We start from the raw sequence: 24,751 nt of genomic DNA on the forward strand, positions 1-24,751 counted from the left end.
TAATGCTCCTTTTGGAAAATTCCTACTACAGAGGAGAACGAACTAAGAGAAGTCCATTGTACCCTTCTCCCCTTGTTTAACTCCCCAGTTCAGAGGGTATCATTGACCACTGTTTTTCTCACTATACCAACATAGAGATATACATGCATAGGAAGGAAGGTAGGTAGGTAGGTAGGTAGATTGACAGATAGATATTCTTTTTAAAAATAAAAATAGGATAGGATGCCACAAGTCTTGTTTTGCAACATGTGGCATTAGGTATGCTTTATTAGGTATCTTGGGTATCTATCTAGGCCCATATTACTAGTATTCTATGTACTAGCAACCACGATTCATTTACCCAGCTCTTTATCAAGGCACATGGCCCCTCCCTCGTGAGCTCACCTTCCAGGAGAGATTTCTGCCACTGAGATTCTATAGACCAGGGATGGACAAACCACAGCCTGAGAGCCAAGTCTGGCCGGCCATCTGTGTTTGTACAGCCTGCAAACTGAGATTGGCGTCTCCATTTGTAAATGCTTGAACAAAAATCAAAAGAAGAAAAGATCGTTTTTGAGAAGCATGAAACACATATTTCCGTGTCCATAAGTAAAGTTCTTTCAGAACATGGCCACCCTCCTTGGTTTCTGAGTCTGTGCTGCTTTCTGCTGTCGGCAGAGTTGGGATATTGCTGTGCTGTCGTAGGGGTCTGACATTTACTGTCTAGCTCTTTACAGAAGAAGTTTGCTGACTCTTGCCGTGGAATGTTCAAAGTAAGGTCCTTCCATTTGTCTTTTTATTTTAAAGACAAATTTAATTTAAAAAATAATTTAAATTGAATTATTGTGTACTTTTTTCTCATTACTATGTGTATTTTGTATACATGAAACCTTTTCTTATGAAAAATTTCAAACATGCAAAAAATAAAGAGTAGTATAATAAACATTCACATACACACTATGTCGATTTAAATTTGTTAACGTTTTGCCACATTTGTCTGATTATTTTAAGTAGATTACAGACATCGGGACATTTCACTCTGAACTTCAAGGTGCATCCTGCCTTTAGTCGTGCTTCGCTTGGTCACTGGGTCCTGGTGGGAATAGCGGGGTCCCTCTATTGTAAAGCTATGCTGGTTGGGGAGTCCTTTCCAACTAAAAGCTTAGTGATAAAATGTCTAGGTTCTCAGTGGCCTTGGATGTTCCTTTTCCTTGCAAACAAAACATCTAAATGGACTGGTCCACACTTCTAGAAGACAAAAGAGGTCAATAATCACTCATCGTTTTCTCAAGAGACACACCTGACGACCCACCTGACATGGGGCTTATTGTCCCTTTCAGGGTTATTTTACTGACACAGTGATGTACTATGGCTTTTACACCAATTCTACGATCCGGCATCGGAGCGGTGGGGCATCCTACAACATGCAGCTGGCCTACATCTTCACAATCGCAGCCTGTCTCATCATCTGCTTCTTCAGTTTGCTGTTCAGGTATGAAGTATCCGCATTTCCTGATTCTAAGCTCTTTTTAGATTTAGGCAAAATTCAAGAGACTCACCCTAGCTGATTTGGCTCAGTGGATAGAGCATCGGCCTGCAGACTGAAGGGTCCCAGGTTCAGTTCCAGTCAAGGGCACATGCCCAGGTTTCAGGCTTGATCCCCAGTAGGAGGCAGCTAATCAATGACTCTCTCTCATCATTGATGTTTCTATCTCTCTCCTTTCCCTTCCTCTCTGAAATCAACAAAAATATATATTTTTTAAAAATTCAAGAGACTCAAAAGTTACCCAGGAAAAAATCTCTCTGTAATCTGTCTGATCATTCCTTGTTCTGCAACATCCTATATAATAAAGATGTAATATGCAAACTACAGGAGGGGGCAGGGCTGCAAGCTATGAGGGGATGTGGGGAGGGGGTGGGGAGGGAGGGCAGGGACAGCTATAGGAGGGTGGGGCAGCAGGTGGAGAGCTACTGGAGGCAGCAGCGAGCTACTGGCGCACGGATTCGTGCACAGGGCTACTAGTAAAATATAAGTTCGGACAGAGGAGAGGGGTTTAGAGGTTTCCATGTGCTTTCAAAGAAATTGGTCAGTCTGAACATAGTAAGGATGCAATGGCTCAGGTCGTTATATGGACAGAAGGATATGGATGGACAATTGTCAAATTATAATTATCAAAGAGGAAGTACAGATGTTCAACCCCCGTATTAGTTTGCAGGTTTGGGTGGCTTAAGCAACAGGAATCTATTTTCTCAGGTTCTGGGGGCTGGAAGGCCAGGATCAAGGTGCCGGCAGCGCTGGTATTTTCTGAGGCCTCTGTCCTTGGCTTGAAGATGACTGTTTTCTCTCTGTGTCCTCACACGGTCTCCCCTCTGTCCATGTCTGAGCCCTAATTTTCTCTTCTTATAAGGATTAGGGCCCAGCCTTAATGACCTCATCTTAACTTAATTACATCTGTAAAGGTCCCATCTCCAAATATAGTCAATATCTGAGGTACTGGGTGTTAGAAGCCCAACATATGAAATTTGGGGGTACACAATTCAGCCCATACCAACCTCACTGCCAGCAAATTAATTCAAAATAAAATGAGAAATTTTTTTTTGTCCTATCAAACTAAAAAAATACTCAGTGGTGGCGCATTTTGGAAAGGGAGTGTCCGCTTCACTGAGCATTTATTTATCCTAAGCCTGGTTTCACTGGGTCCTCTCAGCATCCCACGACAATAAGAGCTGCCTTTATTGAGTGCTTGTTGCTCTCAGCACTTCATCGACTCTTGTGGTCGGCTGAACAGTGCCCCTCACCTCCCAAAGATGTCCACCTTCGAATCCCCGGGACCTGTGAACATGTTACCTTACCTGACAAAAGGGACTTAGCAGACGTGATTAAGTTAAGGATCTTAAAATGGGAAGATCACCCTGGATTATACAGGTGGGGACAATGTAATCACAGGGTCCTTAGAAGGGGAAGGCAGGAGGGTCAAGGTTAGAGAGAGAGTGTCAGATGCTACGCTATAAGCCAAGGAATGCAGGCAGCCTCTAGAAACTGGAAAAGGCAAGGATACGGAATCTCCACTCGCGCCCTGCTGACACCTGGATTTTAGATCCGTTTTCTGATCTCCAGTAAGAGAATAAATTTGTGTTGTTTGAAGCCACTAAGTTTGGGACAATTTGTTACAGCAACTATCGGACACTAACACACCTCTCATAATAATTCTGTGAGATCAGTACTATTATTATCCCCGTTATACAGATGTGGAAACTGAGGCTTAGAGCAGTTAAAATGATTAAGATTCCCCCAGCTGGCAGTTTAGGGTTGTAAGTCAGGCCTGTCAGATCCCGAAGCAAGAGCATCTAACCATTGTTTGTGATCACGGTGTTCCAGAAGAACTTGGAACTAACTCTTCCATATTATTGTTCCCTGTTAAATCCATACACACACACACACACACACACACACACACCAGTGCTTGTCCTAATAACCCTTGGTATGCTGGTTTCTGCTTTCCCTAGCATGGCCAGGTATTTCCGGAACAACTTCATTAACCCCCACATTTACTCCAGAGGGATCGCTAAACTTATTTTTTGCTGGGACTTCACCATCACCCATGAAAGAGCTGTGAAGCTGAAACAGAAGAATCTTAGCACTGAGATAAGGGTAAGGCAAGCTTGCTTTTGACAACACCTTCCCCAGCCAGTCTCCTTCTCTCCTTCAGTATGTCTGTAACATTTCTTAAAGTAATAAGGAATTATTTTTTTATTGCCAATGATATTATTTAAAAAAAAAGAAAACACCCCCAAAAACCCAGAAAAAATATTCATAGTGCCCGGTGCTTATGATGGTGCAGGGAGATGGACATTTTCACATGACACGTGGCTTTGGAATTGGTACAAGCTTACTGGAGGGCAGTTTAGCAACTTATGAAATGTTAAATGTAAATACTTCTTGACCTCATAGTGCCAGGTTTAAAATTTTATCTAGTGGTTTTCAACCCAGGAAAGTTTTGCCCTTCAGGGAATATATGCCAATGTCTGGAGACTTTTTTGGTTGTTATACAATTGGGGAGGGGTGGGGGTGCTATTGGCATCTAGTGTGTAGATGCAGCTAAACATCCTGCAATGCACAGGACAGCTGCCACACCCAGAACTGTCTGGACCCAAATGCTGAAAAACCCTGGTCTATTAAAAAAAAAAAAAAAAACTTATTAAAAATATAGAGCAAGCAGAATGCATAAACAAAGGGGCTTTGTCAAGAGGGTTGCAGCCTAACTGGTTTGGCTCAGTGGATAGAGCGTCGGCCTGTGGACTGAAAGGTCCCAGGTTCGATTCCGGTCAGGGGCATGTACCTTGGTTGCGGGCACATCCCCGGTAGGGGGTGTGCAGGAGGCGGCTGATCGATGTTTCTAACTCTCTATCCCTCTCCCTTCCTCTCTGTAAAAAATCAATAAAATATTAAAAAAAAAAAAAAAGAGCGTTGCAGATGTTAACTTCCTATTTTTCAAGAGTTTCATGACCTCAGTGTACTTTCCTAGGAGCACGGTCCCAATCTGCTGTTCCTATCGGTTCCTCTACGATTAAAAACGGCATTTGATGCAGTAATGGAAGTTCTTGCCCATTTGAGATTTTTCCCATGGAGTCTCCCATAATCCCTGTTCATCATGAACTTTCCCTGTCTCTCTCCTGTGGATCTGAGGTGGATTTGTGTCTCTGGGAATGAAGAGTATTAACCCTGCAGGCCATTGTGACTTCCTTGTGTTTATAGGAGAATCTGTCAGAAATCCTTCAGGAGAACGTCAAGTTAACACTTAATCAGCAGCTGACCCGCTTGTCTGTCCACCTGGCAGCCTGGGTTGTCTCTACCGGAATGGCCATTGCCTGCTGTGTAGCTGTTTATTACCTGGCTGAGAACAACTTAGAGGTAACCAGAGTGCCAGAAGCAGCAAGGTGCAGAGCACAGAGAACCAAGTAAAGGGTGGGATGCTGGAGGGGAGAGGGAAGTAGACCCTGCTACTCAAACTGGGTCCATTGGCATCAGTTGGAAACCTGTTTAAAAATGCAGGATCTCAGGTCCCTCCTGTAGCCCATGGACTCAGAGTCACATCTTAGCAACGTCCCCAGGTGATGTGTGTGCACGACTTAGCCCAAGACACACTGGGCTAGTGGAAAGATGGGAACTTTGGCTGGTTTCTTCCTTTATTATTATACTAGAGGCCCGGTGCACGAATTCATGCACCAGTGGGGTCCCTCGGCCTGGCCTGCGGGATTGGGCTGAAACCAGCTCTCCGACACCCCCAAAGGGGTCCCAGATTGCGAGATGGTGCAGGCCAGGCCAAGGAAACCCTACCGGTGCATGATCAGGGTGGGGAGGGATGTGGGAGGTTGGCCAGCCGGGGAGGGACCACGGGAGGGCTCCAGGGTGTGTCTGGCCCATCTTGCTCAGACCCCAGCAGCAAGCTAACCTACTGGTTGGAGCATCTGCCCCCTGGTGGTCATAGTGAGTGGTTGAGCGTCCTTAGCATATCATTATTATATTGCACTTTGATTGGTTGAACAGCCGACCAGACGACTGGACACGTAGCATATTAGGCTTTTATTATATAGGATCCCTGCTGCTTCCCAAAACCCCTGGCACAGTGTAGACGCTCACTAAGTATTGTGATCTGATGGACTCTGGCAAGTGATTTAATCCTTCTGAGCCTCAGACTCCTCACCTGTAAAGTAGGAATGGTTATACCTGTCTTTGTAGGTGTGTGGACAGGACTAGAGAAAAGTTATGTGGAGAGTCTGCCCAGTGCCTGGTACCGCGGGTGATGAAGGAATGTTAGTTTTGTTCTGTTTTTAAATGATATGAACTCTGAGATCAATTAGCTATGTGGCCTGGGTAAAGTACTGTTTTTCTGTAGGTTTCAGCTTTTTCCTAGATGTAGCCAGTTTGCCGAGCTCTAGAACTGTGGTTCAAGTTGGTCACTTTTTTAAATGACTTCCTTTTACCCTCGATATAAAACCTATCCTTTGTAGCATGGTTGCTAGATCTTTTATGATCTGACCCCTGCCCATATCTCTAGCCTCAATACCCCACAACTACCCATATCCCACACCAGCAACACTAAATGGTGTGTCCATAGTTCCCTGAATACACCATGTTTTCCCTCATCTCTAGGTGAGAAGCATGCAGTCCCTTCTGCATGCCCCTTCACTTCCATTCATCTTGTAAACTCCTTTTCCTCCTCTAGACCTCAGCATGGGTGTCACTTCCTCCAAGAAGCCTTCTCTCACCACCACCACCCTCCCTAGGCTGAGTTAGGTGCTTCATAATCTGCAGGTTTTCCCGGTACACTTGTCACACGCAGCATTCAAAATACCTGTTTATGCATCTGTTTCAAAAAAGACTAGAGCCAGAAACCTGGCCTAATACCTAGTACATAGTAGATGCTCAACAAATGGATGATAACTGAAGGAGAGGCCAACAAGAATATGGATGTGGGATTACACAACCGAGGTTTGCCACTCACTATATCAAGGTGTGCTCTGAAAGAGGGGAAGTTGAGTCACAGTCCTCAGGGTCCTGGCATTGCCTAAGGTGGGAGCTCTGATGGGGCAGCTGTATGTATAAAGAAGACTTCTGAGCCCTGGCTGATGTTGCTAAGCGATTTGAGGGTTGGCCCACGCACTAAAGGGTTGCAGGTTCACCCTAGCTGGTTTGGCTCAATGGCTAGAGCGTCGGCCTGCGGACTGAAGGGTCCCAGGTTCGATTCCAGCCAAGGGCACATGCCTGGGTTCCGGGCTCCATCCCCAGTAGGGGGCATGCAGGAGGCAGCCGATCAATGATTCTCCCTCATGATTGATGTTTCTATCTCTCTCTCCCTCTCCCTTCCTCTCTAAAATCAATATAATATATTTTAAAAATAAATAAATAAGTAAGTAAATAAATAAATAAATAAATAGATGGTCGCAGATTCTATTCCTGGTCAAGGGCACATACCTGGGTTGCAGGATGACTTTTTGAGGTCAGGCTCCTGAGTCAGATAGACCCAGGTTCAAATCTCTCTCTTCCTAGCAGGGTGACACTGGGCAAGCATCCCCACCTCTCTGAGTCTCAGTTTGCCCGTCAGTTAAGTCAGACTTAACCGGCTAAGCTGCAATCATGTGGGTAGTGAATGCTTGCCACAGGCAAGTGCTCAGTAACCAGTAACTTAATAGCTAACCCCAGAGGAACTACTGCCAGGGTTTTTCCATGGTGAGGGATCTTCTGAGCGAGGCAGAGAGGGGTCCAGTGCATAGTTGGCATCTGATTCTCTCCCTCCACCCCCTGTAGTTCCTGCAGAGCCACCAGAACCCCGGGGCGGTGCTGTTACTGCCTTTCGTCGTGTCCTGCATCAACCTGGCGGTGCCTCGCTTCTACTCCATGTTCGGGCTGGTGGAGCACTACGAGATTCCGAGGCAGGAAGTTTACGTCCTCCTGATCCGGTAGGTGTGTCTGTCACTCCCAACACCAGCCCCCATTTTCACGGAGGGAAGCAGAGTGGCAGCTAGAAAGGGTTATGCTCAAGTTTTCCAGGGAAAATTTCAAGAATATAGTGTGTTTGTATGGTGTAGGTAAATAACCATAAAATCCCAAGAGCCCAGAGAAAATACAGGCTTTTAGTTATACTGCCTTTTGCTCAAAATAATGACTTATCTTTCCCAGTTACTACCAGCCTAAGGATTAACATCATTCTCAGGCGTAAGATGGACAGATAGGCAGGTTGCACAGGGCACACAGGTTCCTGGCTGAGGCATTGTCTGGGGACTGAAATCATCCGGTGTGTCCACGAGTCAGATTATGAGCCCTGGTACCCACTGCATGAGGCGAGAGGGAGAGGCACGATTTGATAATTCAACCGCCCAAATGAAGGCGGAGGGAGTGCTTTTGGCAATTCATTGGCTGGACATGGTGATACCTTATTCTGATTCCCACAAAAGCACTGTATGTGCTAGAGGTGACCCCAGGGTTTTGGTAAATAAGGCATAAAACTACCCAACTTGTGTTCTTATTGCTGCTTCTTAGCTAGTTCCCTGACCAGTTCTTTGCTGTGACGGTGTTTATGATGATAGGGCTGTACAGTGCAGATTGAGTTTCTTTACTGATCAATTCCAGAGCCCTTGTCTTCCCATGGCCTCTGAGGTCAAGCTCCTGCCCAGCTCTCCAAGTCATTTACTACACTTCCCCCCTTCCTCAGTGTGCCCCCATCCCCGAGGAAACCTAAGTATTTACAGTCATACCGAACTATATACCCACATCTGGACCTTTGTCCTGGCCATTACTTCTTCCTGGAATGCTCCTTCCGCAGATAGCAAATCTATACTTACATAAAGGTTTAACTTCCTACAGAACTGACACATTTTTGTTACTCTCCATTTATAACAAGGATATTCTCACACACACACACACACACACACACACACACACACACACACACACTTTAGATCAGGAGTTGGCAAATACAACCTGCAGGCAAGCCTCCTTTTTTATAAATAAAGTTTTATTGGAACACAATCATGTCCACTTGTTGACATATTGTCTGCCACTGCTTTCCTGCTACAATGGCAGAACTGAGTCACTGCAATACAGACTGCATGGCCATAAACCTTCATTGTGCAGCAGAATTACCTGCAGGGATTGCTAGGCCCCACTCCCAGAGTTTCTGATTCCGTAGGTCTAGGATGAACCCTGAATATTTGTCCCTCTAACAAGTTCACAGATGATGATGATGATGATGATGATGATGATGGTCTGGGGACCACACTTGGAGAACTACTGGTCTAGTTGTGGAGAGCAGCTACAGCGTTTGGACAGGTTTAAGCGTTGGACTAATGAGAGGGCACGATCCTCTCGTGGCAAAGCCACCTGCAAGTCCCAGCTTGGAGGGCAAAGCCCTCCCAGCACAATTATAGCCAAAGGCTATAGTTGTAAGCTTGACCTTGTGGTCTGTACCTGTGGTCCCAGGTGGCTAAGTGAGGTAGGCTGTGGGAGGTGCAGCAAGTGCTGCCAAAACAAAGCTCGATAGAGTTCAGGTGCATGTAATTGAGTAGATTTGCCCCTAATAAGCTGTGTGACCTTGGGCAAGTTATTTTATCTCTCTGAGCTTCAGTTCCCTCATTAGAAAGATAGGCATAAAATGCTATCTACTTGAAGGTAGAGTTGTGCAGATTAAGAGGGATGCTTTAATAAAGTGCTTAACACAGTGTACTGTCTATGGTAGCACCCAACAAATAGATTACTATTATAATGAAAAGTGAAATCAGATTTTGAGATGCACCAAAAGAGGGTGCATCAGTCAGAATAAATTAGGTTATGCTGTGGTAACAAACATCTCCTGTGACCCAAATCTCAGTGGCTTAAAAAAACAAAGGTTTATTTCTTGTTCATGCTACATGCCCATTGTGGATTGGCAGGGTTTTGTGCTCATGTCAGTCATTCAGGGATCCAGGCTGAGAGAGCAACAATCATCTCAAATATTGCTGATGACCATTCCAGAGGGAAGACAGTAAGTTCCTGGGGTGGGTGGTGGGGGGGGGGGTCTCACTGGCTTTTAAATGCTCCAGCCTAGAAGTGACATAAAGTAACACACATCACTTTTGCTCACAACTCATTTGCCAGAACTAGCTACGTAGCCCCACTCAACCACCGTGGGGCAAGAATTTCTATCCTACTTTGTGCCCAAAAGGAAATATTGGAGAACAGCACTAATGACTGCCATAGACAGTAATGGTAGTTGTTTTCTCTTCTGTTATTCAGAAACATCTTTTTGAAAATATCAATCATTGGAATTCTTTGTTACTATTGGCTCAACAATGTGGCCCTGGCTGGTGAAGAGGTGAGCTTTCTATGTTGTTCTGCCTTAACTTTGGTTTCTTAGTCTTTGACCACCAGAGAGGAAGTGAGTTTCTCAAGTTCCTCAAGAGTTTCTGCTCATGATATTAGAGCAAATATCTTATTCTTCTATCTGTCCATTCATTTATCCATTCATTCATCCATCCACCCACCCATCCTTGGGCTGTGTCTCCAAAACTTTCCTCTCCTCATTCAGCCAAATCTGAAAGCTCTTACTCAGTCCATCAGCTCTTTGTACTAACTTCCTGCAGAGGTAACTGACTGCCAGTTTCATTAATTCAACCTTCCAGTTTGTGCTAGCTGGCTACATATACCTCTAGGCTACTTTCTTAATCCAGCAGATGTTAACTGGTTTTTCATAAGGTTAATGAACAAAAGGAGTGGAGGCGTTATTAGCCATTGGTTCCTCCTGCTCTCCTGAAGAAGCTGATTATCCCTGGTGGAGAAATGGGATCCAGAAAGCATAGGAGATAGGAACGACAAGTGTTTAAAGGAGAGAGAGTGAGAAGGGAAAGTTTGGATGCATGTGGAGGGCAAGCCTTAATGAAGGAAGAATCATCACAGAAAAGGAATAAATACCCTGAAAACAAACTCGGTCTAATGATGCATTTCTACCAAGAGTGGGTCTGCTTTTCTGGGCACTCAGACTGAGCCACCAGCCATGCCCTCATGAGTACAGGGTGCCAGGAACAGATAGAAATTGAGCGGAGGCAACAGCCCCTTCCCACAGCCTGACTTTTGTTTGCCTTCCAGTGTTGGGAAACGCTGATTGGCCAAGAAATCTACCGGCTCCTTCTGATGGATTTTGTGTTCTCTCTAGCTGATTCCTTCCTGGGGGAGTTCCTGAGGAGGTAATTATTTGTCTGCCTTGGGTGATTAGTACCTAGGGTTGTAACTGGAGCCATTGCCTTGACTGAACAAGGAGTGTGGGCCCTTCACGTTCTCTAAGAGTGCATTTTTCTAAATCTGCCTATTGTCCTTTGTGATATTGTTTTCTTCTGAATTAACTGAACTTTCACCTTGGCCTGACAGTCCTGTTGTCAAAGTTCTTCCAACTTTCCAACTTTCTCTTTAAAAAAAAATGTTCTAGAATAAAACACAAAACAAGAGCCATTTGAGATCTTATTCACCACAAATCATTTTAATATCCTAGTGTATATTCTTCCAGATTTTTCTAGGCACGTACTGCTTTATATGTGTACTAGAGGCCCAGTGCACGAAATTCGTGCACGAGTAGGGTCCCTAGCTGCTGCTGGCTGGGGCCTTCCTTCGTTCTGCACCACCTCCTGATGGTCAGCACACATCATAGCAAGCGATCGAACTCGCAGTTGGTCGAACTCCCAAGGGGACACTTTGCATATTAGGCTTTTATATATAGAGATGTACAAAAATGGGGTCAGCTTTTATATATAGAGATGTGAAAAATCAGTGTGGAGGTTGCTTTTGTTAATCTAATCACAATGCTCTGGCACCTTTCCATGCCAGTACATATAGATTTATCTCATGATTCACTAAATTGGATTTAGTTAAGGTACTAATTTTTATTGTAGAACCAAGATGTATAAAATCAAGGCAGTGTCATCATTATTAGCCCACATGTAGTTCCTATTATTTATTTATTTATTTATTATTTTTTAATTTTTTAATTGATTTTTTACAGAGAAGAAGGGAGAGGGATAGAGTTAGAAACATCGATGAGAGAGAAACATCTATCAGCTGCATCCTACACACCCCCCACTGGGGATGTGCCCACAACCGAGGCACATGCCATTGACCGGAATCAAACCTGGGACCCTTCATTCCGCAGGCCAATGCTCTATCCACTGAGCCAAACCGGATAGGGCTATTTTATTTTTATTTTTAAGTAATATCATGAATATCTCATTCCTTAGAGACATTTCCATATTTCTACAAGCTGCCGCAGTAATAAGGTGGCATGATACAATGCCAATTCTCTCCTCAGTGGGTAGGTTGAATGACAAAATTTCACATTCAGTCTTCCCAAACTAACTTCTATTACAGCCTCTGTCTGGGGTATGGACATAAAGGTGAGAAGTTTTAGGGGGTTATTTTGACAGCAATTCTTTTTTTTTTTTTTTTTTTATTGATTTTCCACAGAGAGGAAGGGAGAGGGATAGAGAGCAGAAACATAGATGAGAGAGAAACTCGACCAGCTGCCTCCTGCACATCCCCCACCGGGAATGTGCCCACAACCAATGACATGCCCTTGACCGGAATCGAACCTGGGACCTTTCAGTCCGGTCTATCACTGAGCCAAACCGGTTTCGGCTCAGCAATTCTTATTGGCAACTCTTCTGTGTGAAGAAATAAAAGTGGTCTCAAGTTTCCTCAGCATAAATGCAGACCTTAGTTCCTCCCTTGTGGATTTGGGAGCAGGGAAAGACCATTAATTCAACAACAGTAATCAAAATGGAAAAAATTTCAATTTGTTTGGGTTGAGAGGGACTGAGTTTATTTGGTCATAAAATAAAGGCTTAACAAGCGAACAGTTGTATAAACAAGATAACAGGTGGGATAATTTAAATAATAAGGTAACAAGTGTTCTCTATAATTTTTTTTAACTACTTTAGCTGTGCCTCCCACCCCCACACCCATTTGAATGTCTTGTGTCAATTTCATCTTCCCTCAGTTCCTTCGATTATTTCTTCAAAAACATGCTTGTACTTGGAACTTTTCAAAAATTTGTAAGGGGACTTATGAATTTATTCCAAATTGCTGAGGGTCTCCTTTGTTGATTGTGGGGAATCTTTTGAAGGAGGGAGTTGCTGGGTTTGGGTGCTAAACTCGGTATGTTTTCACAGAATCATTGGGATGCAGTTTATCACAAGCCTTGGCTTACAGGAGTTTGACATTGCCAGGAATGTCCTAGAACTGATCTACGCACAAACGCTGGTGTGGTAAGTTTTGAGAATCTTCAGTGTGCCCAGTGGTTCAGAGCTTGGTGGCGAGTCCCAGAATCTGTTGTTTCTAAAACTGCACGGGGGGATACCAAGTCTAGCCAGTCTGAGAACCATGAACTTATGTCCTTTTTCCTTTATGAAGACTTCTGGCAAGAATTAACATAAAACAGGAATCCCGACCTGGAGGCCCCAGGCCAGATCTAGCCTGCAGGTGTGTTTTGCGTACCTCACCCAGTGCTTTTTCTAAAAATTGGAAATAGCCATCAATATTGAAAAATCAGGAGGTTTCACATAAAATTTTAAATTGCTGGCTTTTCCCCATCTCCCATTATGGTAACAGTTGGCTGGGTCTTAAGCTGGGCTGAGCCCCTCCAATTTGCCATAGTCCCCACCTCGCTATGATCTTCCCAACGTAGATTGGCCATTTCTTGTTGCCCTTCTGGTATTCGTTTTCTTATGGTAGAAAATTTAACATTGCATTGCTTGATGTTTCAATAGAAGTGGGAAAATAAAGGCAGGAGGGCTGTTTATTTCTTATTCCTGGTCTGCTACACGGACTGATGTAGTAACACCGGATGGGGCCTCCGTAGCCTTGGGGGTTTGTGGCCTGTCTTAGCAGCTCTGGATGTGCATGTGTGCCGGTGGGTGCCCATGTGTCTTTTGAGACTAGCCAGCTAGTTGCATCAAATATTTAACAAGCTCACCTAGAAACTCAAACCAATAGCCAGTGACTATTTTTACTTATTTTAACGTGATGTTATTAAGGCCAGAATTCTGTATGGTGTGTCAAATTTTGCTAATTTGAAAGCAGGGGTTTTGGAATTAGAAGCAGGTTCTCCCTGTATTAGTTTATTAGGCTGCCATAACAAAGAAACTTGGAATCTGGGGGTGGTTCTGCTCCTCACTGAGGTCAGTGAGCTTCTCTGAGCCTGTCTCCTCATCTGTAAAATGCACATAATAGCTCTAGCCAGTTTGGCTCCGTGGATAGAGCATCAGCCCTATCTGAAGGGTCCCAGGTTCGATTCTGGTCAAGGGCACGTACCTCAGTGACAGGCTCAATTCCCAGTCCTGGTCAGGGCACGTGCAGAGGGCAACCTAATTTATGTGTCTCCCTCACATCGATGTTTCTCTCTCCATGTCTCCACCTCCCTTCCACTCTCTCTATAAAAAAAGAGTCAATGGAAAAATATTCTCGGGTCAGGGTTAACTAAAGTAAAAATAAATAAAAATAAAATTCACATAATAATAGCCACCTTTGAATTGTGTTCAGGATTGAGTCAGATGATATAAGGAAACTACTTTGCAATCTTCTATATGCCATCCAATTGTAAAGTGATTATTTTCCGACTCTTTAAAGTTGCCCTGGGTGATTTAGCTATGTTCAAATAACTCACTAATTGTCAAAAAATGAATTTCTTTTTAGAGGTGAGGACTTTTTCTTTATGTGGTTCAGGTGATGTATTTGCACATTGCAGGTTACCCCCTGGCAACTGGGCAGCTTACAAAAGCCTTTCACCCACATTATGTCAACCAACGGGGTGCCTTTGGGCAAGTTAATTAAACTCTCTCTAAACAGTTTTCTAATCTGTCAGTGGGAGCAATAATGTTCAGAATATTGCCTGAGATTGGAGTTTGGTTCAGCAACCTTGGTACTGTATTTGAGTTCTGGCTAAGAAGGAATTCAGAGCCAAGACTCACATACAAGCAGAAGTTTACTTAGAAAGTCACAGAGAGAGAGGCGAGCTGTAGAAGAAGTGAGCCAACTGGCCCTCTGTGGGCTCAGGAAACAAGTTACTGAGGCAAAAGAAGGGCCCTTGGAACTTAAGAGAAAGGAAGCAGGGATATAAATGTGGAAAGGCTCCCACAGGTTCCAGAGAGAGCCTTGTTCCAGAGAGGGCTGGGTCCTCTGTCCTAGGGGCTTTTAAGGGAAGGTCCCAGGAGAGGATCTCAATAGAATATTCATCAGCTTTTCAGGGTTGTGGCCTCCACTGATTGGTTAGCGCCAGTGCAGGGGGTCATTATTTAATGCAGCTGGCCCTAAGTGAGCAATGCCTGGCTTTGCTGATTTTCTGGGCCTGGAGCTGAAACACAGCTGAGGCCTAGATGTTATTTGTTGGGCTTAATGCTTAAGGGAGCGCTGGTGCAAGGGCTTGTATTCTCCAGCACCTTGTTCCTCCTCTAACGGGGTCTACCACATGACTAGCAATATGGAAGGTCAGGGGGTCTAAACCTCAGGACCGGTAATATGAAAGGGGAGGAAAAGTCACCCTGAAGGCAAGATTCCATCCTACAATTGTCCATTGCTAGGCCCCCCCAGCTTTGCACCCTGGTGACCTTCAGCACCTGTCCTCCTCTGCTCCTAACTGCCTACTACAATAATAGTACCTATTTCACAGGTTTAGGTGAGAATTAAATGAGAAGCATACTAAGTGCGTAGTGAGTACCTGACTCAGAAATGTTTTATAAGTGGGGGAAAGTTACAATCAGAGATGGCCATTATTACTTCTGGACCTTTAAGGTTTTTGCTAATAACTCATAAATAAGCACAATTGAAAATACAGACCTCTTTTCTTTTCTCAGTGGCAATTACAGGTTTAGCCTCCATGGGTTTTAGGAGAATACTGCCTTTGATGATGAGCTTTAAAAGAAGATAATATAATGACAGAAATTGAGTGATGTTGGGGATGACGGTAGAGGTAAGGTGAGGAAAGTGTTCCCAAACTTCAGTCTTTTGTACACCAGCCTGCCTATTATTGGCATATTCACATATCACCTGCACTGTTTTTTTACTTAATATTATTTTTAAATATTTGCCTTTTTTAAGCTTAAATACATTTAAAAATATTTTTATTGATTTCAGAGAGGAAGGGAGAGGGAGAGAGAGCTTGAAACATCATTGATGAGAGAGAATCACTGATCAGCTGCTTCCTGCATACCCTCTACTGGGGATTGAGCCTGCAACCTAGACATGTGCCCTCACCAGGAATCGAACCATGACCTCCTCGTTCATAGGTCGACCCTCAACCACTGAGCAACACTGGCCAGGCAGGCTTAAATACATTTTTAAAGGAGTCTTCATTTTACAATTAGAAAATGAAAAACCAGTGTCATTTGACAAACATTGAGAGTAACTTGGAAAATAAAATCAATCTCATCACAAGCAGTCATTAAATTCTAGCTAGATGCTGCTGTCTGCTAAGAGCCAGTCAAAAGCCTCCTCCTTTTTTTCAACAAAACGGGAGGTTGGCACATGTCATGAGTTAAAAAAATTCTGGCACCAAACGGAGATCTTCTTTTGGGCTCCGGAGCACGGAGGATTGTTGAAGAGGGAGTGCCTTCTCATTTGTAACTCAGTGTAGTTTAATGTCGGTCCCGCAGGACCTCAGGCCTTCTGGGTACCATGAAGGGAGCAGGGTGACATGTTTCACATTTGGGGCACCTCGGTTAGCGCTTGCTCTGGACATCTGGTGGCTTAGTGTCTGTGTGGGTGGGGTTCTCTGCAAAATCCCTTTTCCTGAGCTGGGAAGGGAGCAGCTGTGGATCCTGGGTATGGTGGGAGGAACTTGCCTGGCTGGTAGGGATGGAAGCAGTCTCCCTCTGTATTCGTTTATTAGCCTGTCCTAACAAAGAAACCCAGACCAGGGGCTTAAACAACACACATTTATTTCCTTAGTTCTGGAGGCTAGAAGTCAGTGTCCACAGGGTTGGTTTCTTCTGAGGCCTCTCTCCTTGGCTTGTAGAAGACCTTCTTTTCCCTGTGTCTTCACAAGGTCTTCCCTCTGTGTGTCTCTAAGGCCCTATCTCCAAATACAGTCACATTCTGAAATACTGGGGTTAGAACTCGAGTATCTGAGTTTTTGAGGGACATGATACAGCCCGTAACACCCCCTTTCCGTTCCCTCCACACCCCTATATGCCCCCACTGCATGTCTCCCCTGATCTCTGACACTCACCCTCTCTCCCTCGCAGGATTGGAACCTTCTTCTGCCCTCTGCTGCCCTTTATCCAAATGATTACTCTTTTCATCATGTTTTACGTCAAAAATGTGAGTCAGTCTGAAGTCGGAACCAATCAGCTTGGCTCAGTCACATGTGACCCAGTGGTGGTTGGAATCAGGAGTGGGAGGGTGTGGAGGCGGGCTGAGAAGGTGATCAGGAAGCCAGTGTCTGGCTGGGGTCCCCCTGGCCTGCTCACAGATGGTAGGTGGCCACTTCTCTCTCTTCAGATCAGCCTGATGATGAATTTCCAGCCTCCGAGCAAAGCCTGGCGGGCCTCACAGATGATGACTTTCTTCATCTTCCTGCTCTTTTTCCCGTCCTTCACTGGGGTCCTGTGCACCCTGGCCATCACCATCTGGAGGTAGGAGATGGCGGCCTTAGGATGAGGTTTTAGAGCTGGGGTGGGTGGGTGTTTTAAAATGTAGGTTTTATTATTATTCAGATTAGGTGAGGCCGACAGATCAGGAGGTGACTGCCACTGAAAAGATAATTTGTTATATTCACAGATCCCCCAAAAGGGGGCACAACCCACCACAAAGGATGGAGGGGGCACATGGGCAGGCACCAGTGTAGTTCAGGAGGCAGAAGGAGCAATGGGGAAAGGTGGGCAAAAGCCTTTATTGTGGCTTCCGTGGGAAGGAATGGTGAGGCAGGGTAAGGACTGGCTAGTTTGAATGATTTCAGCGGGCTCGAGGGTATTGGGGTTGTCTGGAGTTGCCAGATATCTGGCCCTGGAGTGATTGGGGCAGGAGAATAGTGACCCAAGGTGTGAGAGCTTGATAGAGGGTGGAATGCTGGCTCTGGATTGGTTGGTTTGCACATGAGTCGAGTTTGTAGGGATAGCCCAGTGGGTGGCAGTCTCTCCAGGGTCAGTAGAGCCCCAGATGTCAAAACATCAGAGTAAAGAGACATACTTAATGCAGTGTTTAACCCCAGGTTCCCTGACTAACCAACAGACACTACATCCAAGGGAGGGAAAAAGTCTGAGTTAGGGGCCCACCCTCATGACTGGCTCAGCTTCCTCACTTTCCGCAAAATGGAGAAAGGCCAGTTCCTCCACCTGGAGAACAGAGCTGCATCTAAATAAACGGAAAGGCCCTGTCTGATCAGGCTCTCTCCTACTTCTCCAACCTCAGCCCCATCGGCTCCTTCCTCCTTTGGCCCCACGGCTCTTGCTCCATTCCTGAGACTCTGAGAGCTCCTCCCCACATGGAGTAGGATTCTCTATTTGAAGACCTCTCCCCATCCCCTTTGCTTGGAGACCTTCTTTCCATCCTCTGGTTCTTGGTTCAAAAGTCATCTCCAAATTCTGACCTTCAGGACCATCCTTGTCTATTGTCAGTTCCACCTCTACATTCTCCCAGGCCAATTTCTTTTCTTCGTTCCATAGTTCACAGTCAGAAATGCCTTTGTTTGAATCTTTGTTAATTGTTTGCTCATTGGTTGTCCATCTTTCCCACTAGAACAGACATCTGTGAGGGCAGGTACCATGTCTGTTTTGTTTACTATGCATTCTCCAGGGCTAAGTATGTAGCACAGTGACTGGTACAAGTGCAATAAAACTAGAATGAATGAATGAGGGAAGGAAGGAAGGAAAGAAAGAAGGAAGGAGTTGATTTTTTAGGATACATGTGGAACTGGAACCATTGGCAATTCAAGTGGCTGCAGAGCAGGCTACTCTGTTTCACAATGTCCTTGCTGCTCTGTTTCACAATGTCCTGCTTCCTTCCTAACCAGTTCCTTGTTGCCCTCTAGTTTCTGCTTCTTCATAACAAGTGAGTGCACGTGGCCATCACTGCCACACCTTCAGGTTCCATAGGTTACAGGGTCCCTTCTTCCTATTTCTGAGTTCAAGTCCCCAAGAAAGAGAATCTGGTTGCCCCAGTTCATTTCTTTGAGACAGGGTCCCACAGGGGCTACCGTGAATTGACCACCTTTGGCTCAAATGATGCTCCTGTCTGAGCGCTGGTCCTCAGAGTGTGGGTTACGAGTATGAAATATACCAGCTGGGGCTGGGAGAAGGAGGTTTCCTCTGGAAGGGAGGTGTGAATCAGGCAAGAACTGCTGATTCCAGAGCCTAGGAAGGGCAGCCTGATTGTAGCTCACACTTGACCAGAGTCTCGCACTAGAGGCGTTTTTCTGTCCCTTGTTTTACCAGATTGAAACCGTCGGCTGATTGTGGCCCCTTTAGAGGACTGCCCTTCTTCATTCACTCCATTTACAGCTGGATCGACACCCTGAGTAAAAGCCCCAGCTACCTGTGGGTGGTTTGGATCTACCGGAACCTCATCGGCAGCGTGCACTTCTTTTTCATCCTCACCCTTATCGTACTGTAAGTGGGGCACCTTGGCAAGCACTTTGCTGACACAGCCCGTGGACAGCCACAGGGATGTTGGGTGGGGAAACGAAGGGCTACAGAACAGCTCAGTGCTCTGGATGATCCTGACTCTGCCCCTGACTTTTGTTTATTTGTTTGTTGTTGTTTGTTTGTTTTTTTGATTTGTTTGTTGTTTTTTGTTAGTCCTCACCCAAGGATATCTTTTTCCATTGATTTTTTTTTAGAGAGAGCAGAAGGGAAGAAGGGAGGGAGAGAGAAAAAGGGAGAGATCAATGTGAGGCAACATGGATTGGTTGCCTCCCACGTGTTACCAGGACCGGGAATGGAACCTGCAATTCAGGTACGTGCCCTTGACCAGAAATTGAACCCAAGACTCTTTGGTGCTTGAGCCGGTGTTCCAACCACTGAGCCACACCAGCCAGGGCTGCGCTTGAGTTTTGGGGTTTTTTTAAAAATATGTTTTTATCGATTTTAGAGAGAAGAAGGGAGAGGAAGAGAAAAATAGAAACTTCAATAATGAGAGAGAATCATTGGTTGGCTGCCTCCTGCATGCCCCCTACTGGGGACCCCACATGTGTCCTGACCAGGAATTGAACCTTGATCTCCTGGTTCAGGGTCAATGCTCAACCGATGAGCCACACCGGCCAAACCGGCAGGCGAAGTGTTGTTTTTTTAATGTTTAATATTATTTAGGGTGTGGTGAGGGGTTTTTTTTGGCCTGTTTTATGAAGAAAGCAATACCTGCTCTGTCCCTCATAAGAGATAACATGAAACTATAATTTTTTAAAGAAGGATATGAGAATGCTTAGGACAGTTATATGTGTGATTCCTTCTGAGATTGTAACGTATTAGAATGGGTTGGGCATTATTGAGGCATAGGATGGTGTATTTTCATTTTCAAATAGAAAAAGATCAACTTCTGACTTCTTGTAAACAAGTAAATCTGACAAGACTGGGCCCATTTCCTGCATGAACACCTGGTTGGCTGACCAGTGGCTGTCCCTCTTGGAAGCCCAGCCCTGATGGCATCTGAGATTGCAAGTCCTCGTGTGGACACACAACCAGGCTCTCCGTCAGGCCTTCCTCCCCAACACTAGGCTGCCATTGGCCTCTTTAAAATGGAAAGTTCTCCGAGTGTCTTGCTCCTTCAAACTCCTAATTCACTGGGGAGCTTGTTAGAAATCTGGAAACTGCCCTGTCTGGTTTGGGTCAGTGGATATAGCACCAGCCTGTGGACTGAAGGGTCCCAGGTTCAATTCCAGTCAAGGGCACATGCTTGAGTTATGGGCTCGATCCCCAGTGTGGGGCGTGCAGGAGGCAGCCAATCAATGATTCTCTCTCATTATTGATGTTTCTATCTCTCTTTCCCTCTCCCTTCCTCTCTGAAATCAATAAAGAATATATTTTTTTAAAATGAAATGTGGAGTCTCAGGCTAGACCTGCAGAACCAGCACCTGCATTTTAACAAAGTCTCAGGAAATTTGTATCACATTCAAGTCTGAATAGCACCATCCAGATTCACAAATGCTGGCTCCACATTAGAATCATGTTTGTTTGTTTTTAAATGGTGATGTCTGGCCCCACAGTCAGAGAAGCTCAATGAATTGATCTGAGGATGGGCCATGGCGTGAGTCCTTGTACCACCTCTCAGGTGATTCCATGTGAAGAATGGGGGCAGCCATTGCTATAATGTACTCCCCTATAACTCAACCAGACACAACTTTCCAGGAACAAATCAATTTTAAAGCAAATATTTCAATTCCTTTGCACCCAATTGTAATTCAGAGCCTGCAAAATGTCTGCCATATTTTCTTCTCATCTCTTCCAGAATCATCACCTATCTTTACTGGCAGATCACAGAGGGAAGGAAGATTATGATCAGGCTGCTCCATGAACAGATCATTAATGTAAGTTCTGTTGGACCCACCTGTTATCCTTTCCCCCTTTTTAACATTTTATAATGGAAATTTTCAAACTTATTCCCAAACAGAATAGTAAAATGAGCCCCCACAACCCACCCTGACAGCCATCAGCAATTGTGTATTCTTTTTTCTTGTTGTTGTTGTTAATCCTCACATGAGGATATTTTTTCCGTTGTTTTTCATAGAGCATGGAAGGGAGGAAAGGAGTGTGGGGGGGAGAGAGGGAGGAAGGGAGGGAGGGGAGAGAGAGAGAGAGAGAGAGAGAGAGAGAGAGAGAGACATCTATGTGAGAGAGGCATATTGACTGGTTGCCTCCCACACTTGCCCTGACTGGGGCTGAGGAGCGAACCCACAACACAGGTATATGCCCTTGACCAGGAATTGAACCGGCAACCCTTCAGTGCACAAGCCGATGCTATAACCACTGGCACTTTTGTGCCCCAGGGCAGCAATTGTATGTTCTTATTTCATCTAGCCACTATCCCTTCACTTCAAATCTCTGGGTTATTTTAAAGAAAATCATGGACTTTTACCATTTTATCTGTAAAAACTTCTATATGCCTAAGATATACAGTCATTTAAAGAAACAAAACCACAATACCAATCATCACACCTGAAAGAAAACTTAATAATTCCTTACTATCATCCAATATCCAGTTAATGGTCAGATTTCCCCAATTGTCCTATTAAGTGTCTTTTTACATTAGGTAGGATTGTTCAAATCAGGTTCTGAAAAAAGTGCCATATCTTGTATTTGGTTGGTATGTCTTCAATGTGTCTTTCAATCTATAACTGTTCACTCCTCCTCTCTTCTCCTGCCATTTATTGTTGAAGAAAGCAGTTCATTGTCTTGTAATAATTCCCACATTCTGGATATATCTTATTTTCAACCTGTGGTGTTTGGCATGTTTTGGGGTGTGTGTTTTTTTAATGTTTTTATTGATTTTTTTTAGAGAGAGGGAAAGGAAGAAAGAGAGATAGAAACATTGATGAGAGAGAAGCATCATCCATTGGCTGCCTCCTGCACTCCCCCTACTGGGATCAAGCCCGAAACTTGGGCATATGCTCTGACCAGGAATCAAACCAGTGACCTCTTGGTTCATGGGTCAACACTCCACCACTGAGCCACACCAGCCGGGCTGGCATGTTTCTTTTCACTTTTTAAAAATATATATATTTATTGATTTCAGAGAGGGAGGGAGAAGGAGAGAGAAAGGAACATCAATGATGAGAGAGAATCACTGATTGGCTGTCTCCTGCACAACCCCCACTGGGGATCGAGCCTGCAACCCAGGCATGTGCCCTGACCAGAAATGAACCATGACCTCCTGGCTCATAAGTTCATGCTCAACCACTGAGTCATGCCAGTCGGGCGCTTTTTACTTTTTATTTTCTGTAAACTAGTGGTGAGATGTAGAGACCTGATTAGATTCAAACTCAACTTTTTAGCCAGAATACTTCATAGATGATGCTATGGGTTTCTTATGGCATTTGAGGTACAAAATGTGATTGTCTTTTGTGTGTGTGTGATGTTAAGAGTGATCAGTGGGTCCATGCTTTATTAGCCTGACTCATCCATTGTAAAGCTCCTCTTCAGCCTTATCTCTAATGGACTTGGCAGCCTTTGATGAGGATTGCCTAGAGAAGATCCATTTATTTCATTATGGATTACAAAATAGTGATACTCCAATTCTAGAATTCTTCTGCATTTATTAGCAGGAACGCTATAAAAGAAGAATTTTGCTCACCAATGATTTGATTGCCTTAAATTCCCAAATTCAGTGCTTCCATAGAGAAGAATGCCAATTAATAGATGTAGAAGGAATGAGGGAAACAGAAAATCATTATAAAACAAATAGCACAGCAATAATTGTTACATGCGAGATCCACTAGTGGATGCTAAAATTAGCGGGTGACAATTGAAGGAAAAACAAGGGCATGGGAACTGGATTGACCTGGACTGGACAGACTATCAATGGTGCTTGCTAGCCCACCTCAACTCAGGTGGAACATACCACTCACTTATCTGCAATAGGTTCACAGGAAAGCGACTCACCCTCCTGGGGAAGGCATACTCTCTTCCTTCCCCTTCCCACCTAGGGAATTACTTAACTCGGTCTATTCCATTAACACAGGTAACTTTGAAAATTAAATAGGTTTGATGTCCTTAGATGCAGAGCTATAAGCTTTGACATTCTCGGTGGGAGGACAGGGCAGACCCAGGCAATGCTGGGTGCCCACGCAGGTTCTGGAGCAGAGAGAATGCCAGGAAGGGAGAGACAATAAACCATTTGTCCCGGGCCTTCGACAGTGGCATGTAAGCTGCTCCTAGCAACCAGGCTGGAGAAGGCTGCTACTCAAGCCTGCTAAGGGAATTGCTTTAGAGGGGAATATCCTAATTCAGGAAGGCTTTGGGGGATCATTTGGCTTTACTATGAAATGTCTTATTTCATCAGGAAAAAAACATGGCGGCAGTGTCCATCCAATGGACCCTACCTGCCTACAAATAAACCTTTCCTCCACTTGTTTCTCAACCCCACATCACCATTCATCCTTCATGTTTTCGTTTTCATTTTTCTTCTTGGCAGGAGGGCAAAGATAAAATGTTCCTGATAGAAAAGTTGACTAAGCTGCAGGACACAGACAAGAGAGCAAACCCCAGCTCGCTCACGCTGGAGAGGACCGACGTGGAGGTGAGGCTGGGGGCCGCCTGGGATCCCTGTGGCCCCTGCTTGCCTCCCTGTGAAAAGGACATCAGGGAACCAGAATCACATCAGGGCACTTCACTTTCTGTGTTTGCACGTTTCTGCATTTTTTTATTTAAAAAACCGTACTCACTCATTCAACACTTTCCACGCCTGGCCTTGCTCTAGGCGCTGGGCTATTGTGGCGAACACAGCAAAGCAGCTGCCCTCCTGCCGTCTGCATCCGTCTTTCCTATAAAGCTAATCGTACAAAAGTATATCCCACCGAGACGAGAAGTGCCCTGAAATCTCACCCCTCTGTATTAGTGCTTCCGTGTCTACTCTTCCTGATCTTCCCCCTAGGCAGCTGCAAACATACATGCATCTCACATTTTTGTTTATTTTTTTACAAAAGAGGGGCTAGAGTATACACATGTATCGTAACTCTCCCCCCGCCCCTTAATATCTCAGACATTGTCTCAGTCTGCACATATTTGGACATTTGGATTGTTTTTGTGTTTTTTAAGATCAAAAACAGTACATAATGAAACATTTTTGTTATAATTATTTTAGGCAAGTATTTCAGCCATAGGACAGCCACATCATAATGTTAATGGATGTTGCCATATCACTCTCCTAAGATTTCACTAGTTTCACTCTTACCACGAGATGCCTGGCACCCTGATTCCAGAGCCCATGCTGGCTTCCCTGGTGTCCTGGAAAACACAGATAAACAGTAAACCCATCTTAATTCAGAGGCCACTAGTTCTGGAAGTTATGGTTTTGTCAGAAGGGACTGTTGCGTCACGTACTATCTGTGCGATTAATACTGTCAGCACCATTTAGGGTTCTAGAGGCTCAACTCTAAATCCTATGGAGGCAGGGACCATGCCGATGCCCTTGCAGCCCCAGGTCCTAATCTGTTACCTGGCACATTGTAAATGCTCTGTGACATGAATGGGGACAAAGGAATGAATGGACTCACAGTCCCTAAAGAACACAACAAAACATGTTTGATGTTTCTATGGTGGAGCCTTGTCC

The 24,751-nt window shown here is 44.7% G+C and overlaps 1 protein-coding gene across 5 annotated transcripts in view; it reads left to right on the forward strand.

Annotated features, from left to right (window-relative positions):
- Positions 1-24,751, forward strand: part of TMC5 (transmembrane channel like 5) — a 44,547-nt gene that overhangs the window by 14,124 nt on the left and 5,672 nt on the right. For 3 of the 5 annotated variants that reach the window (XM_054714788.1, XM_054714787.1, XM_008141535.3), the window contains 12 exons: positions 1,320-1,471; positions 3,487-3,631; positions 4,736-4,891; positions 7,289-7,440; positions 9,752-9,830; positions 10,601-10,698; positions 12,670-12,765; positions 16,738-16,813; positions 16,994-17,127; positions 18,925-19,098; positions 20,933-21,011; positions 23,615-23,719. In XM_054714788.1, the coding sequence (XP_054570763.1) occupies positions 1,320-1,471; positions 3,487-3,631; positions 4,736-4,891; positions 7,289-7,440; positions 9,752-9,830; positions 10,601-10,698; positions 12,670-12,765; positions 16,738-16,813; positions 16,994-17,127; positions 18,925-19,098; positions 20,933-21,011; positions 23,615-23,719 (1,446 nt within the window). The remainder of the gene's footprint in view (positions 1-1,319; positions 1,472-3,486; positions 3,632-4,735; positions 4,892-7,288; positions 7,441-9,751; positions 9,831-10,600; positions 10,699-12,669; positions 12,766-16,737; positions 16,814-16,993; positions 17,128-18,924; positions 19,099-20,932; positions 21,012-23,614; positions 23,720-24,751) is intronic. The other 2 variants (XM_054714791.1, XM_054714790.1) reach the window with 2 other exon arrangements.

This window comes from Eptesicus fuscus, chromosome 4, assembly GCF_027574615.1.
Source record: "Eptesicus fuscus isolate TK198812 chromosome 4, DD_ASM_mEF_20220401, whole genome shotgun sequence".
Classification (NCBI taxonomy): Eukaryota; Metazoa; Chordata; class Mammalia; order Chiroptera; family Vespertilionidae; genus Eptesicus; species Eptesicus fuscus.